At 32.8% G+C, this 16,243-nt stretch overlaps 1 protein-coding gene across 1 annotated transcript in view; it reads left to right on the top strand.

Moving 5' to 3' along the window:
- Positions 1-212: 212 nt before the first annotated feature.
- Positions 213-16,243, top strand: part of LOC143061422 (uncharacterized) — a 29,278-nt gene continuing 13,247 nt past the window's right edge. The window contains exons 1-12 of the mRNA XM_076233736.1: positions 213-369; positions 829-1,194; positions 1,611-2,106; positions 2,626-2,793; positions 3,408-3,595; positions 4,627-4,786; positions 5,040-5,151; positions 5,583-5,736; positions 6,282-6,423; positions 6,754-6,931; positions 7,289-7,479; positions 10,525-10,578. Coding sequence (XP_076089851.1) covers positions 280-369; positions 829-1,194; positions 1,611-2,106; positions 2,626-2,793; positions 3,408-3,595; positions 4,627-4,786; positions 5,040-5,151; positions 5,583-5,736; positions 6,282-6,423; positions 6,754-6,931; positions 7,289-7,479; positions 10,525-10,578 — 2,299 coding nt within the window. The 5' untranslated portion in view covers positions 213-279. The remainder of the gene's footprint in view (positions 370-828; positions 1,195-1,610; positions 2,107-2,625; positions 2,794-3,407; positions 3,596-4,626; positions 4,787-5,039; positions 5,152-5,582; positions 5,737-6,281; positions 6,424-6,753; positions 6,932-7,288; positions 7,480-10,524; positions 10,579-16,243) is intronic.

Raw genomic sequence — 16,243 nt, 5'->3', positions numbered from 1 at the left:
TCATTTTGTCAGACACTTTTCTTTTTTTGATTTGGTTCTTATAATATGCCAAAAATCTGTATATTTGATACAGTTTAACATTAAATTGTGCGTTTTACTCTTAACAGACGTATAACCAACCCGATTAACAGACCAATCTCCCATATAGCCGCATACTCAATATAGATTAACCGACCAATCTCTCGGTTAGCCGAGTGTCGGCCGTGAGCCCCTGCCACAATTCTTTCATCGACAAACATAATAGAGAGACACGAATGGGAAAAAGATGGAAAAAAGTATATGAATGGGAAATGTGTTTTACCAATTGCTGAAAGGTTGGACGATTTTTACATTGCCATTACCTTAGACCAAGATACATCTGGAATTAAAGTAAGTCTCTGGTTTATGTATTATGTTTACCAAAATTGTTAAGTGCACCCCCTTGTACCTTTTTATAGAGCATAACAATAATGACGTCCCCTCATAGGTTAACTTCATCAGTATGGTTTTCCTTTTCCAAAAACAGAAGTTTTAACCCAATACATAAATGCTATCTAAAACTGTTTTGATATCGAAATAAACATTTGGTATAGCATGCATGTGCATGAAACACACTTACCCATAATAATAATAATTCCGTATGCACAAATAATGATGACGAATATAATATTCTGGAATATTCGTCATCAACATATGCTCGAGATCAAAGGTTAATGAACAAGTTGATATCAAACTTAGTATTAGATTTTATATATACAAGTAATGTTTAAAATATACATTTGTACTTTTCTTTTTTTTCAATTCTTTTTTTTCATGTACTTGTACACATCATTTATTTTTCATTTATAGAATTGGGTTGGAACTACATTTTCTGAAGATTCTAATGGACGATGGTATATATTGAAAAATAAGTGGACCACGCATCCACCTGAATTGCAATTTAATTTTATAATTACTTTTGATTCCGACACAATGCCAAATGGAAATTGTGCAATTTTAACAGGAGGCAATCCAGAACCTCCATCTACACAAAGTCCACCACCTGCCCCTACAATACCCTCAACAGAAACGACAACAGCAAATATGGTTGTAGTAAACAGTTACCAAGACAACGGCAAAATGAAGATGCAGGCGACATGTGACCTACCAATTGATATGCCTCTCGAAAGTTTTTACATACTGTTGTTTTTAACAGAAGACACGTCGGATTTGGAGGTATCTTTATAAATTTGTTTATGTTACCTCAATGTCTTTTTTTTTTTTAAATCTTCAATTAAAATCATATTTTGAATAATAGCCCTACTTAAAAGTATCTTAAATTTTTTTTTAAACTCCTAGCATGTACACATATCTAGTTGAGGCTTTTCAGTGATAATAAGATTTAATCTGCTCTTTATAAAATTAGTTTACAAGTACACTCATCATTGAAAAGTACCTCATTGGTCCGCATAATATATACGACTTGATTATCCATAAAGAAACAAACTATCATTATCAGAGATGGTCGGTGTAAGCACAATATATATGTTTTTCATTTGGACTATTTAACTCCTAATCTGTTTCCAAACAAAATATAAAAAGAGATCAAGCCAAACCTTTTTTTTTAATACAACTAATTGTATTTTTTACAGATATGGGTAGGAAAAGAAGAACAAGCAGACCCCGATGGTCGATGGTATTTGGTGAAAAACAACCACAACGCCAATCTACCTTCAATTAGTTTTCCGTTTCACGTTCGTTACTCTGGTTCACAGGAGCCTTCCGGGATTTGCAAACTTTATAGCGAAGATTTGGAGCCAATCATATCAAAACCAACCACACCAACAACTTCAACTGAGCCACAAACTACAACAACTTTGCCGAGTACAACAACTCAACAACCATCTTCACCGATTACAATTACAACTAGGCCACCAACAAGACCGACTACAGCTACTCAACCTCCGACTGTAATTACTACTAGGCCACCAACTTCGACAACTACAACAACTCAACAGCAAACTTCTCAACAAACAACTACATCAACGACACCAGCAGCAGCAACAACAACAACAACACCAGAGGCAACAACAACAACAACAACAACAACAACAACAACACCAGAGGCAACCACAACAAAACAGTTAGGTAAAATAACACATTAATATAAAATGTAAGAAACGGAAAGGTTTTGATGTGGCTATGACGAATACAAAATGACTAAATTAATATCAAACTTTACGTGTATTCAATGCTGTTTGTCATCTTTTTTGGTTTGCTAATGTTACACTCACATTTGTCCCAACTCGGTCGATTCAGTACCCTAAGTTAGAAAAAAGCGGGATCGCCCGAGGTTAGCCGATTGTTGCAAAAGTTATTAAGTATAGTTGAGGTACAGAATGTATTTATGTAAATATTTAATGTATTATGGTGAATATATATAATATACTGTAATTATTAATCAATCCGTATATATATATAGTTATCAAAAGTACCAGGACTATAATTTAGTACGCCAGACGCGCGTTTCGTCTACATAAGACGCATCAGTGACGCTCATATCAAAATATTTATAAAGCCGAACAAGTACAAAGTTGAAGAGCATTAAGGTTCATACAAATATATATATATATATATATATATATGTATTTATACATTTTTTTTCAGTTGCGACCAAATATGACTATCCCAAAGTTTTAGAATTATCTATTTTATTCTATGAGGCTCAAAGGTCTGGTAAACTCCCGTCTAATAACAGAATCCCGTTCAGAGGTGATTCAGCGCTTGGTGATAAAGGATTCTCAGGCGAAGATTTAACCGGTGGCTGGTATGACGGTAAGAAAACATAAATGGTAACAAGTGTATTGCACCAAATGCGCATTTCGACAATTCAGTGAGGCTCGAGGCCAAATTATCAAAATTACAAAACAGAATACAATTGGTGAAGTGTTGACAAAACAAAAAATGACAAAGAGTTAAGATAGACCAATGGGAACATTTAGCTCGTAAATAGAGGTATCAATTTATTGCCAGTAAAACCCAATAATTGTACCAGTTTAAGACAATTAATATATCTTTAGTGTGGCCAAAATATACGAAAACCCAAAACATATATCTGATATAAACGCTGATAAATCTTAAAAAAATACCAAAAGGAAGTCCAAATGTTGACACGTGATAAGAGCTTTGGATGAAGGAGATACATGATTCCAAAATTCAAAATGATTGCGAAATTAGAGAACAACAACTTTACCGAAAACAGCATCCGTATTTTCATGCCATTTTGTTTCGAAGTAACAGTCTCGAAATTAATTTGTTACTCTCTTAAAACATCATGAAAATGTTATAATCAGATATGATGTCTAAAAAGAAAAAAAAGTTAAACGTTTTTTAAGAAATTTAAGGATTGAAACACGTCATTTGACTATTATTTATCTCTTTTATTACAGCTGGTGATGGTGTAAAATTTAATTTACCAATGGCCAGCGCGACTACCATTTTGTCCTGGGGACTGAGTCAATGGCAAGATGCTTATGAAGCAGCCGGACAACTTGAACTGATGTATGATTCAATTAAATGGCCGTTGGATTACTTACAAAAATGTTGGATAGAAAGCAAGAATCTGTACTATTGTCAGGTATGGTAGAACATTATTTTGTTTTGGGACATTTACAGACAACATTTAGTATATTGCACCGTATAAACGGTAAATGAACTTTGCTCAAGTAATCAACTGAAAAGTATCTGCATCAATTGGGTTATTTGTATCTTTTTTAAAAGACATCTCAGGTCTCACTCTGATCATCACTTGATACATCAGGGAAAACATTTGGAAAAGATCGTTGTAATCCCTCGGAAAATGTATGATAATTCAAATTGCAGAAATTACAGTCAAAAATAAATAACAGAGCATAAAATACATTTAAACTTTTGATTGTTCTCTGTTCTTTTAAAAAAAACACCTTTGTGCAGTTTATGTTGTTAGTGATATGTGTTATAAGCAATATCGTGATGGTTTTTGTACTCACATAAGCTACACACTGGGTCACAAATGTAAAGCAGAATCTGTTTACCCGAACAAAGCACCCAAGATCACCCTTGTTATCGTGCTCGTGTTGTTCAGTCTTTGGTGTTCTATTTGTGTTTTGTTTACGATTGTTCGTCTTAATCTTTTTTTTAGTTTTTGCCTATGGCTTTATCCGTTTGCTATGACTAATGAGTTTGGATGTCCCTTTGTTATCTTTCTTGTCTCTTTTCATGTGATAGTTTGAAAACTGTCTACAGACTTGGTATAATTTTGATTACAAGTATTTTGTTTGCTTTCGTTCAAACATCTTACTTTTTGAACAAAATAATATAGGTAGCTAAAGATGCGGTATCTATAATTAAGATTCCTTTTGTTCTAAAAGAACTGTATTTCCCTTTTTGACAAGGCTCTTCTCTAGCATTTTCTTTATAATCGATTTATAACGACAACCATCTGTATTAAGTCTGTTAAATAACTCCATCTTAAATCTTCTAACATTTTAGTGTGATGTCAAGATGGATTCTAAAATTTTCTTTATTAGAATAAAAAGGGACATAAATCCCAATGAAAAATATGTGGTAAGAAATCCGAAACAAACAAGTTTTCCTTACTTTATGCAATACTAGTAGCATGTATTGTAGGTAGCAGATGGCAATAAAGACCATGCTTTTTGGGGACGCCCTGAAGATATGACGTATACCAGAGACGCATTTGCTGTTTCAACTAGTAAACCCGGAAGTGACGTTGCCGGAGAAACTGTGTCAGCATTTGCATCTGCATCGATTGCATTTGCAATAAAAGGTAATAGTTTGTTACTTATGCTTAGTTGTTGTCTTTTATTGTCCTGTACATGGCTGTTCATGAGAATAAACCGATATGAGATCAAAACGCATTAGTGTTATTTCCAAATGCGATCTGTTTTCCCGTGTTTTTTTTTTCTTTCTAAATGATGAAATATCAAACCATTCCTTAATCGAAATTGTTTTATGTATCTTAAATATTACAAAATATCAAGAAGACAAAGCAAAGACAATGTTTAATTTTTCATTTTCAGATCCAGCTTATTCTGCTGAATTGCTGTCAAAAGCAAAAACTTTGTATACATTTGCTAAAACATACAGAGGCAAATACAGTGATTCGGTACCAGAAGCAAATCCGTTTTACACGTAAGTAATTCTAAAATTATTTTTCAAATATTAATACTTAGATTACATATATCAAAGTGGGGAAGTAACTTTTATCCGATGATGTATCTGTAGCGTGAATGTATATACTTCATCTCTACATAACATTTGATTTAAAAAAAAAAAGACAACAGCAATCAGTTTTCTAACTACATGTACTATGTTAAATTGCATAAAGACGATTAACTCGTTTATCATATATATACGTCTCTAAATACAACTATCGTATGTGACCTAAAATGTCGTTTACAGCTACATTTGTAATAAAGTGTTTAGTATTAGATGATAAATTTTCAAAATTAGGAACAAAAGATACATAGGAATTTCCGAGATAAAGGTTTTGATTAAAATTGAAGTTAAGCTTATCATTCAAATGTTGCTGGTTAAAATCAGATATGATTTTTAAATTTCAGATCGTATAGTGGGTATGAAGACGAACTTTGTTTGTCAGCGGCAATGTTATATAGAGCAACGAAAGAACAAAAGTATTTGAATGACGCCGAAGGCTTTGCAACCACAAACGCAGGATGGGCATTTTCTTGGGACGAAAAAATTGTCGCTTGTCAGGTACGTTTATATTAGAATCATTTTCATAACAGCGTATTGTTTGTAACCGTCTATCAACAACAGGGATTTTACGCTCACTCTGTCGGTCATGGGCCTTCAATTATATTCATTACATATATAGGTACCTATTCAAAATTGTTAAGACTGTTCTAAAAAAACACGCACTTTAATGTCAGCCATTAATTTTCACTTTGATTAACACTATGAATTAATTTGAGATGATACTAAACTGCGGTTTTGAGTGGAAGATTTAATGTATAAGAGAAAGATTGACCAGTATTGATATTAACTAATGTAGATTCTTAATAGGAACATTATTTATGGAAGCTTTTGACGTTTATAAAGATGTCATAGTTGAAATTTTAAAATAATAAAAACAACTTCTTTAATTAGTACTATTACACTACAGAAGTTAACTACATGAATAATCATTAAAAGATGTTTACCGTCTAAATCCAGTGATTTATTTGAATCCCTTTCTAAATCTGTGAATTCTCCTTGCGTTAGTTATTTTAACCTTAAAAGTTTGTTCTATTCTTTTGCAGTTACTAATTTTCCAAGAAACTGGTGACCTGAAGTACAAGACTCCTGTCATAAATTTTATGAAAGATTTTATGAGTGGAAGTGTTAAAAATACCAACTGTGGTTTAGCATTTAGACTGAAATGGGGATCGAATAGATATGCTGGTAAATATCTATTTTTCGAAATCTGCATTTTAATTATACTTAAACATGTGCTTTTAAACCAAATAATATTTTATGTAAAACTTAAAGTTTGTACAAGCGATAGTATGCGCCAATTAGACAACTCTCTATCCAAGTCACAATTTGCACACCATAAATCTTTTTCTTAAAATAATTTTGTCATACTATGTCTTTCTATTCATGCGTAGGCAGAACTTTACTAATATTATTTAAAAATTAATATCATAACTAACATATCTACAAGGTTTCAAACTGCCTATCGTCGATTTTTGTTATATGCGTCATTTAAACTCAACTTTTTGTTCTTTTTAGCAAATGCTGCATTCATTGCTTTAATGGCGGCCGATACACCAGGATTTTCCCAAGCTGAAGAATATAAAACTTGGGCCATGTCACAGATACATTATATGCTCGGTGATAATAATTACAAAATGAGTTACCAGATTGGGTATGGTAATAATTATCCCAGGAAGCCACATCACCGTGCCAGGTAAATATATGAATAAAAGAGGGCGACTGGTTCTCTCCTTTGCAACATACGTACTTGACAGATTAGGGACAGGGAACCAGTCTATGAAAGGGACTGCTTTGGCATATGTTTGTAATTTTGTTGCTATACAAAAAGGTACCATTGAGCAAAAGGAAAACAGAAAACAACATCCTACTACTGCCGATTTATTAACTTATTCTTTGCCGACATTGTTTACACGATTTCAGAATAGTCATTAGAAAGAAAAGCGTAAAGAAATACTTTAAATAAGGTCAGCGGGTCTACACTTATATTAACATTTTAATTGTTTTTTTCAAAATATTCATAAGAAATACAGTATCATGTAAATCTTTTCAGTTCATGTCCTGACATGCCAGCACCTTGCAACAATGCACAACAGTATTCACCATCTGATAATCCGCAAATTCTTTATGGTGCTCTAGTTGGTGGTCCTGATGAAAATGACTTTTATGAAGACAAGCGTGACGATTACATCAAAAACGAGGTTGCCGTCGACTATAATGCTGGATTTCAGTCTGCTGCCGCAGGTATGAAAATAAATTGCTACTAATTCACATAACAAAAAATATAACAGTCTGCTGGAAACGCCTACAAAAGGCATCTTATTTTTGGAACAATTTACATGTTAGGTCATACAGCTAAACTCCTAGTTCAAAATCTGTCGTTTGCTGGTGTTCTTTGTTTGTTGTCGTCCTATTGGTCAAAACCTTTGTGGTAGATTTAACATTTTTGTTTATAATGGTAACTGTTATGATTAATTCATTCCAGATACATCACACAATGCTAATGTTATATCTTATATGTATTCATGCATTTTTTTTACAAACCTATTTGTGCAATAATCATACACTAATTTTAAATTGAAAATCACAAAAACGATGATTCGTGACCAACGATTGTAAAGTTACAACTCTTGTTAAAATTGTCGTTTTCATCTTTACAAAGAAAATATGTTTCTTTTTGTAATATTTTTTAGCAGACGTGCGGTGGGTTTTGATACATTTTTAGCTCACCTGGCCCAAAGGGCCAATAGTTATCAAAGGTACCAGGATTATAATTTAGTACGCCAGACGCGCGTTTCGTCTACATAAGACTCATCAGTGACGCTCATATCAAATTTTTATCAAGCCAAACAAGTACAAAGTTGAAGAGCATTGAGGATCCAAAATTCCAAAAAGTTGTGCCAAATACGGCTAAGGTAATCTATGCCTGTGATAAGAAAATCCTTAGTTTTTCGAAAAATTCAAGCTTTTGTAAACAGGTAATTTATAAAAATGACCAAATTATTGATATTCATGTCAACACCGAAGTGTTGACTACTGGGCTGGTGATACCCTCGGGGACGAAACGTCCACCAGCAGTGGCATCGACCCAGTGGTGTAAATAGTTATCAAAGGTACCAGGATTATAATTTAGTACGCCAGACGCGCGTTTCGTCTACATAAGACTCATTAGTGACGCTCATATCAAATTTTTATCAAGCCAAACAAGTAGAAAGTTGAAGAGCATTGAGGATCCAAAATTCCAAAAAGTTGTGCCAAATACGGCTAAGGTAATCTATGCCTGTGATAAGAACATCCTTAGTTTTTCGAAAAATTCAAGCTTTTGTAAACAGGTAATTTATAAAAATGACCAAATTATTGATATTCATGTCAACACCGAAGTGTTGACTACTGGGCTGGTGATACCCTCGGGGACGAAACGTCCACCAGCAGTGGCATCGACCCAGTGGTGTAAATAGTTATCAAAGGTACCAGGATTATAATTTAGTACGCCAGACGCGCGTTTCGTCTACATAAGACTCATCAGTGACGCTCATATCAAATTTTTATCAAGCCAAACAAGTACAAAGTTGAAGAGCATTGAGGATCCAAAATTCCAAAAAGTTGTGCCAAATACGGCTAAGGTAATCTATGCCTGTGATAAGAAAATCCTTAGTTTTTCGAAAAATTCAAGCTTTTGTAAACAGGTAATTTATAAAAATGACCAAATTATTGATATTCATGTCAACACCGAAGTGTTGACTACTGGGCTGGTGATACCCTCGGGGACGAAACGTCCACCAGCAGTGGCATCGACCCAGTGGTGTAAATAGTTATCAAAGGTACCAGGATTATAATTTAGTACGCCAGACGCGCCAAGTGAGCTTTTCTCATCACTTGGCGTCCGGCGTCAGTCGTCCGGCGTCTGTCGTCCGTCGTCCGGCGTTAACTTTTACAAAAATCTTCTCCTCTGAAACTACTGGGCCAAATTAAACCAAACTTGGCCACAATCATCATTGGGGTATCTAGTTTAAAAATGTGTCCGGTTACCCGGCCAGCCATCCAAGATGGCCGCCATGGCTAAAAATAGAACATAGGAGTAAAATGCAGTTTTTGGCTTATAACTCAAAAATCAAAGCATTTAGAGCAAATCTGACGAGGTAAAATTGTTTATCAGGTCAAGATCTACCTGCCCTGAAATTTTCAGATGAATCAGACAACCTGTTGTTGGGTTGCTGCCCCTGAATTAGTAATTTTAAGGAAATTTTGCTGTTTTTGGTTATTATCTTGAATATTATTATAGATAGGGATAAACTGTAAAAAGCAATAATGTTCGGCAAAGTAAGATTTACAAATAGGTCAACATGACCGAAATGGTCAGTTGACCCCTTTAGGAGTTATTGCCCTTTATAGTCAATTTTTAACCATTTCTCGTAAATCTTAGTAATCTTTTACAAAAATCTTCTCCTCTGAAACTGCTGGGCTAAATTAATCCAAATTTGGCCACAATCATCTTTGGGGTATGTAGTTGGAAAAATGTGTCCAGTGACCCAGCCATCCAACCAAGATGGCCGCCATGGCTAAAAATAAAACATAGGGGTAAAATGCAGTTTTTGGCTTAAAACATAAAAACCAAAGCATTTAGATAAAATCTGACATGTGGTAAAATTGTTTATCAGGTCAAGATTTATCTCCTCTGAAATTTTTGGATGCATCGGACAACCCGTTGTTGGGTTGATGACTCTGAATTGTTAGTTTTAAGGAAATTTTGCTGTTTTGGTTATTATTTTGAATATCATTATAGATAGAGATAAACTGTAAACAGCAATAATGTTCAGCAAAGTAAGATTTACAAATAAGTCAATATGACTGAAATGGTCAATTGACCCCCTAAGGAGTAATAGTCCTTTATAGTCAATTTTTAACAATTTTTGTAAATTTTTACTAACATTTTCCACTGAAACTACTGGGCCAAGTTCATTATAGATAAAGACAATTTTAAGCAGCGAGAATGTTCAGTAAAGTAAGATGTACAAACACATCATCATCACCAAAACACAATTTTGTCATGAATCCATCCTCTTCCTTTGTTTAATATTCACAAAGACCAAGGTGAGCGACACAGGCTCTTTAGAGCCTCTAGTTTTTTAAACTAGGCTAACACATATAGAAATTTGTTTACTACTACAGATTATAAATGCACTGGAAGAATGTATGCTTATTTTGTTTATATTCTGTTTTTCTTTCTCGATTATCATTTTTGTTTTACATTTTACTTATGATTTAATATTTTTGTATATCTGATTGTAGGTCTACTTCATTTTGCCATTGAAGAAACCCTGCCTCAAGCACCACCATCAAAATGTTAACGAATTCCGAGTGGAAGCGAAGTTACAAGTTTTTGATGTCTTTCAATGGATCTTACAACTATAATATAATTATGGAAATGTTTTCGTTGACCTATCAGGGAACTACAATGTACCATTGTTATCTTATGGTGGAAAAAGTTCTAAATGACTTCAAAGGGAACTATTAATTAGTATCTAGTTATGGAAATAATAAATGTTACCGTACAGTTTTCGTTTTCCTATGACTCTAAAATTACACAAGCATGCACTTGATCAACAAGATACAAAAGTCACATAAAGGCCTGCTTTACATAATGCACGTGAAATGATATGTTCTCAAGAACAGCGTACACAATGCAAATTATGATTATGTCATAACCAAGCGACGGATTGTATTTTTATGCACTGCCTTTTTTAGTGTTTGACAATAACTTTTTTTAATCCTTATCTCCGACATTTGTTTTCCTAAAATAAGGAAAACAGTGTAGCCGACCCGGTAATTGATTTCATATTCCGTAATTATAAAATGGTCTCACAATGATTATCATTTTTATCAAAATTTATATTCACTAAATTTTAATTCCCTGGAACTGCCTTTTACTGTATAAAGATGCCGAAGCTTATTTTTCATTTGTTTAAAGAAAAACAACTTTCGAAGAAAAATATTTAAATGTAAATCGCTAGAAGGAACATCCCTTAAACACTTATTTCTCCACTCGCAAAACAATCATAATTTAACAAACATTATCGAAAAGCAATAGTAGTATACCGCTGCTCATTAACTGTTAAGTTTACTTATACGGAAGAGTACAGTTAACTACTAATTATACAGTATATATTTCATATAAAATTCATTTGTATGTAATCTCAAGTTTTTCAATGTAAATTAAAGGAGATAAGGGTAACAGCAACTGAACGACAAAAGCATCAAATCCCAATAATCAGTGGCTGATTTGATAAATTGGAATAAAGAAAAATAACTATTATGATTATTGTAACAATATTAATACATTGGTTACCAAACTATTTAAAAAAATTCTAAACTACAATCGTTCGTTTTGAAACATAATCTGTTAAACTTTGTCATTTGAAATTATCCTGCACATTCAAAATTCCCTATTTTAATTATCTACTTAGATAAATGCGTGATATGCTGGTTTTACTGACTTTTAAAAGAGGGTGAGAGATACTAAAGGGAGATTCAAACTCATCAGTCGAAAACAAACTGACCACGCCATAGCATTAGATAAACGAAGGAAAACAACTAAAAGAAAAACAATAGTACAGGATTTTTTTTTTAAGAAAACTTAAGAATAAAAAAGGGGTTCAAAGTAATAGTTGCAAGAAATGATTAAAAAAAATTAAATACACACAGAAACTAAGATTCTTCCCATACACTAACTGTCAGAGTGTGCCACGTATGTCGTTAATAGAATGGTACACTTTTCGGAAATGTACATATTTTCTGCAAGTAAATTGTTACAGAAACTTTCAATACGAAAAAGTGTCTTGGTGTGAATAAAAAAATTGCAGAATTATGTCTTAAGTCAAAAATGACCGAAAGAATTTTACAAGAATATTTATTCGTTTAATGATTTTACTATATTTTTTTATTATTTTAACGAAAAGGTCGTCTCTCTTTTGTACATGTCTTCCTGGCGTTTTACTAATCAAACCTCCAAGAACCCTAAGTTCAAAAAGGGTGAAGTAAGCAGTTACCTCCATTAATGAAATCAAGGTAGGACATACATTATATCAACAATAGGTGTATATATATGTCAGTCAAATGCGTTTTGTTTAAATATGATTCTTCACTTTTTTGGTCTTTTGGAAAATGTTGTTTGTGCTGTATTTAGATCCTTCTACAACGAAATTTGTTTTACATGCACACGTATAAAAATTGCGGTTTTTATCCAACGCAATCATAGGTTTGAACGTTGTTTTCAATTTAGACTCGTTTATATTTTTTCGTTTGGGCTTGTATCATATTTTCCCTCCGGTTTATATGATCCGTTCATCCTATATTGACTCTTAAAATTCAAGAGTCTATCTAAAAATGAGGGTACATTTTATATGGCCTTCCAAATACCGTTTCGATCCCTACCATCACTGAAGAGACATTTATTGTCGAAATCCGGATCTGGTGTACAAAAAAATATCAACACCTTATGTTTGTGGCATAACATCATGGCCACAAATTAATTGTTTTCTTTTTAGTATTAAATTTATATTAAGATCCATTTTGTTACATCTTGTGATCAATTTTATTTGGCAATCGCCAATGGCAGTCAGCAGGGTTAAAAACATCAGTTGTTCGACCTGTTAGTCAAATGCGTTTTGTTTAAATATACTTCTTCACTTTTTTGGTCTTTTGGAAAATGTTGTTTGTGCTGTATTTAGATCCTTCTACAACGAAATTTGTTTTACATGCACACGTATAAAAATTGCGGTTTTTATCCAACGCAATCATAGGTTTGAACGTTGTTTTCAATTTAGACTCGTTTATATTTTTTCGTTTGGGCTTGTAACATATTTTCCCTCCGGTTTATATGATCCGTTCATCCTTTATTGACTCTTAAAATTCAAGAGTCTATCTAAAAATGAGGGTACATTTTATATGGCCTTCCAAATACCGTTTCGATCCCTAACATCACTGAAGAGACATTTATTGTCGAAATCCGGATCTGGTGTACAAAAATATATCAACACCTTATCTATCTAAAAATGAGGGTACATTTTATATGGCCTTCCAAATACCGTTTCGATCCCTACCATCACTGAAGAGACATTTATTGTCGAAATCCGGATCTGGTGTACAAAAAAATATCAACACCTTATGTTTGTGGCATAACATCATGGCCACAAATTAATTGTTTTCTTTTTAGTATTAAATTTATATTAAGATCCATTTTGTTACATCTTGTGATCAATTTTATTTGGCAATCGCCAATGGCAGTCAGCAGGGTTAAAAACATCAGTTGTTCGACCTGTTAGTCAAATGCGTTTTGTTTAAATATACTTCTTCACTTTTTTGGTCTTTTGGAAAATGTTGTTTGTGCTGTATTTAGATCCTTCTACAACGAAATTTGTTTTACATGCACACGTATAAAAATTGCGGTTTTTATCCAACGCAATCATAGGTTTGAACGTTGTTTTCAATTTAGACTCGTTTATATTTTTTCGTTTGGGCTTGTAACATATTTTCCCTCCGGTTTATATGATCCGTTCATCCTTTATTGACTCTTAAAATTCAAGAGTCTATCTAAAAATGAGGGTACATTTTATATGGCCTTCCAAATACCGTTTCGATCCCTAACATCACTGAAGAGACATTTATTGTCGAAATCCGGATCTGGTGTACAAAAATATATCAACACCTTATGTTTGTGGCATAACATCATGGCCACAAATTAATTGTTTTCTTTTTAGTATTAAATTTATATTAAGATCCATTTTGTTACATCTTGTGATCAATTTTATTTGGCAATCGCCAATGGCAGTCAGCAGGGTTAAAAACATCAGTTGTTCGACCTGTTAGTCAAATGCGTTTTGTTTATATATACTTCTTCACTTTTTTGGTCTTTTGGAAAATGTTGTTTGTGCTGTATTTAGACCCTTCTACAACGAAATTTGTTTTACATGCACACGTATAAAAATTGCGGTTTTTATCCAACGCAATCATAGGTTTGAACGTAGTTTTCAATTTAGACTCGTATATATATATACATATATATAAGGCAACAGTAGTATACCGGTTTTGAAACGTCATACATTGATTCAAAGAAAACAATCCGGGCTACAAAACAAAACTGAAGGAAACACATTAACTATAAAAGGAAAACGAAGGAACAACAGGCACATTGGAGAGCAACAGAAACAAACACCAACATACATAGAAACTAACTATTTCCAGATGTTTCATTGAAAACAAAAATTCACAATGTGAAGATTGATTTTTTTTTAATGCAGGCCATCAAAACATTAGTCCCTCCCGCCACGACTAATTCATAGAGGCACCACCTTATTTTAAGGATTCCTGTATTTAAAGATAAAAGGTTGTTATAGAGCAATAAAATAAAAGCCAAACATCACATCGTGATGGTGTTCTCAGAGATAAGTCTGTCTGAAACGAATGAAATGTTTTAAAGGCCAAGACGTTTAAATACCATGTCCATCTATCATAAAGTAAATGTTACCAATTACAAAAATATGAAATATTGATAATATCAGTTTTAGAGAAATTTATTTTTGAGACAATAGAGTTTTTGATAAAGAAAAATTTGATCCCTTTCTTAAACAAGATAGCTTTAATAATATGTATAAGTGGCAATATGTTATAATCGGTTGTATGAAGGTATAAAACCACCAAATCATAGTCTGTTGCTTTCTCTATCAGATTCTGCAATTTAAAGCATTATTGACTACTTTGTCTTAAATAATGATGGAGTTATTTCATGTCAAAACTATACCTTACTTTGACTAATGCTAAATAAATCAGCATATCTTTTTAAATTGCATATTAGAGTGTTTTTAGAGTACAAAACCGGTACTTCTCATTTGAAAAACGGAGCAAATGTGCCTTCATATTATAATCATTTAAACTTTTTTATTATTCAAAAAGGAAGTTTTTCAACAAGGGTTCTACAGTGATTCCAAGGCCCCAAGCTTTCATTTGATACCAATATTATATTATTTTGTTTAGAATATGCACTACTCTCTTGTATATTCTTTACGACTGGGCCCGAGTTAATGGTTATTCATTTGAAAAATTTATTGTCTGCCATATTTTTTGTCCGTTCTTTGAATAACATACCTTATTTCTTTTTTTCATGAAATGGTCTTTTGTAGCTTTTTTTGTCAATTTTGTCAGCTTTGGAAAAAAAACCTTAGTTGTACAATATAATTTATTCTATGTACATGTATATCATAAAACAACTAGTTTTTAAAACACAAGTTATTCATAAAAATCGAATCGATTTACATTGTAGATACTTCCTCATCAGAGTTACAACATTTGCAATATGTTACTAAAAAACATGTTTTTATTCACCATTTTGTTATTTTTAGCTTTTTAAACACTCTTCCAGGTGTGAATAACCGTAGTGTACAGGATATGTTACATATTCCGTAAACGCAACTCCTTTAATTTATATGGATCCGGAGTGCATCTATGCTTTAATTCGTTAATTTAAAATTCTTTCTTCAAATGTTCACACATAGAAGATTATTTGATTAATAAGTTTCTCTTGTTTTGGGAACGATTATAAGCGATGTAAATAAAGATATACTTAAATATAACATGTTTGGTAACTTATATGCTCTTCAATTTTATACATGTTTGTCTTTCTTACCTTTTTTTTATTTGAGCGTAATTGATGAATCTTGTGTAGACGAAAAGGGAGTCTGGCGTATCAAATTATAAGCCTGGTACCGTTGATAACTATTGCTACCTTCCACGTCACCAAAATACACTACTCATATATGTGCTTTACTAACGTACATGTACTATAATGTTCTATTATTTTCAATGAAAAACAATCACTGGGTTTAAATAAAAATATGTTTAGAGTCAGCAAAAACTGCGAAATCTAAATCGACAATTCAACAAGGTGTTGATTTATATAAAACAACGCTAGCGTATACATTGATTTGCCAAAGTATTAGCTGGTTGGATCACTTAT

The sequence above is a fragment of the Mytilus galloprovincialis genome, chromosome 1 (assembly GCF_965363235.1).
Source record: "Mytilus galloprovincialis chromosome 1, xbMytGall1.hap1.1, whole genome shotgun sequence".
Taxonomy (NCBI): Eukaryota; Metazoa; Mollusca; class Bivalvia; order Mytilida; family Mytilidae; genus Mytilus; species Mytilus galloprovincialis.
Note: the sequence above shows the minus strand (reverse complement) of the source record. Positions and strands in the feature narration are given on the sequence as shown.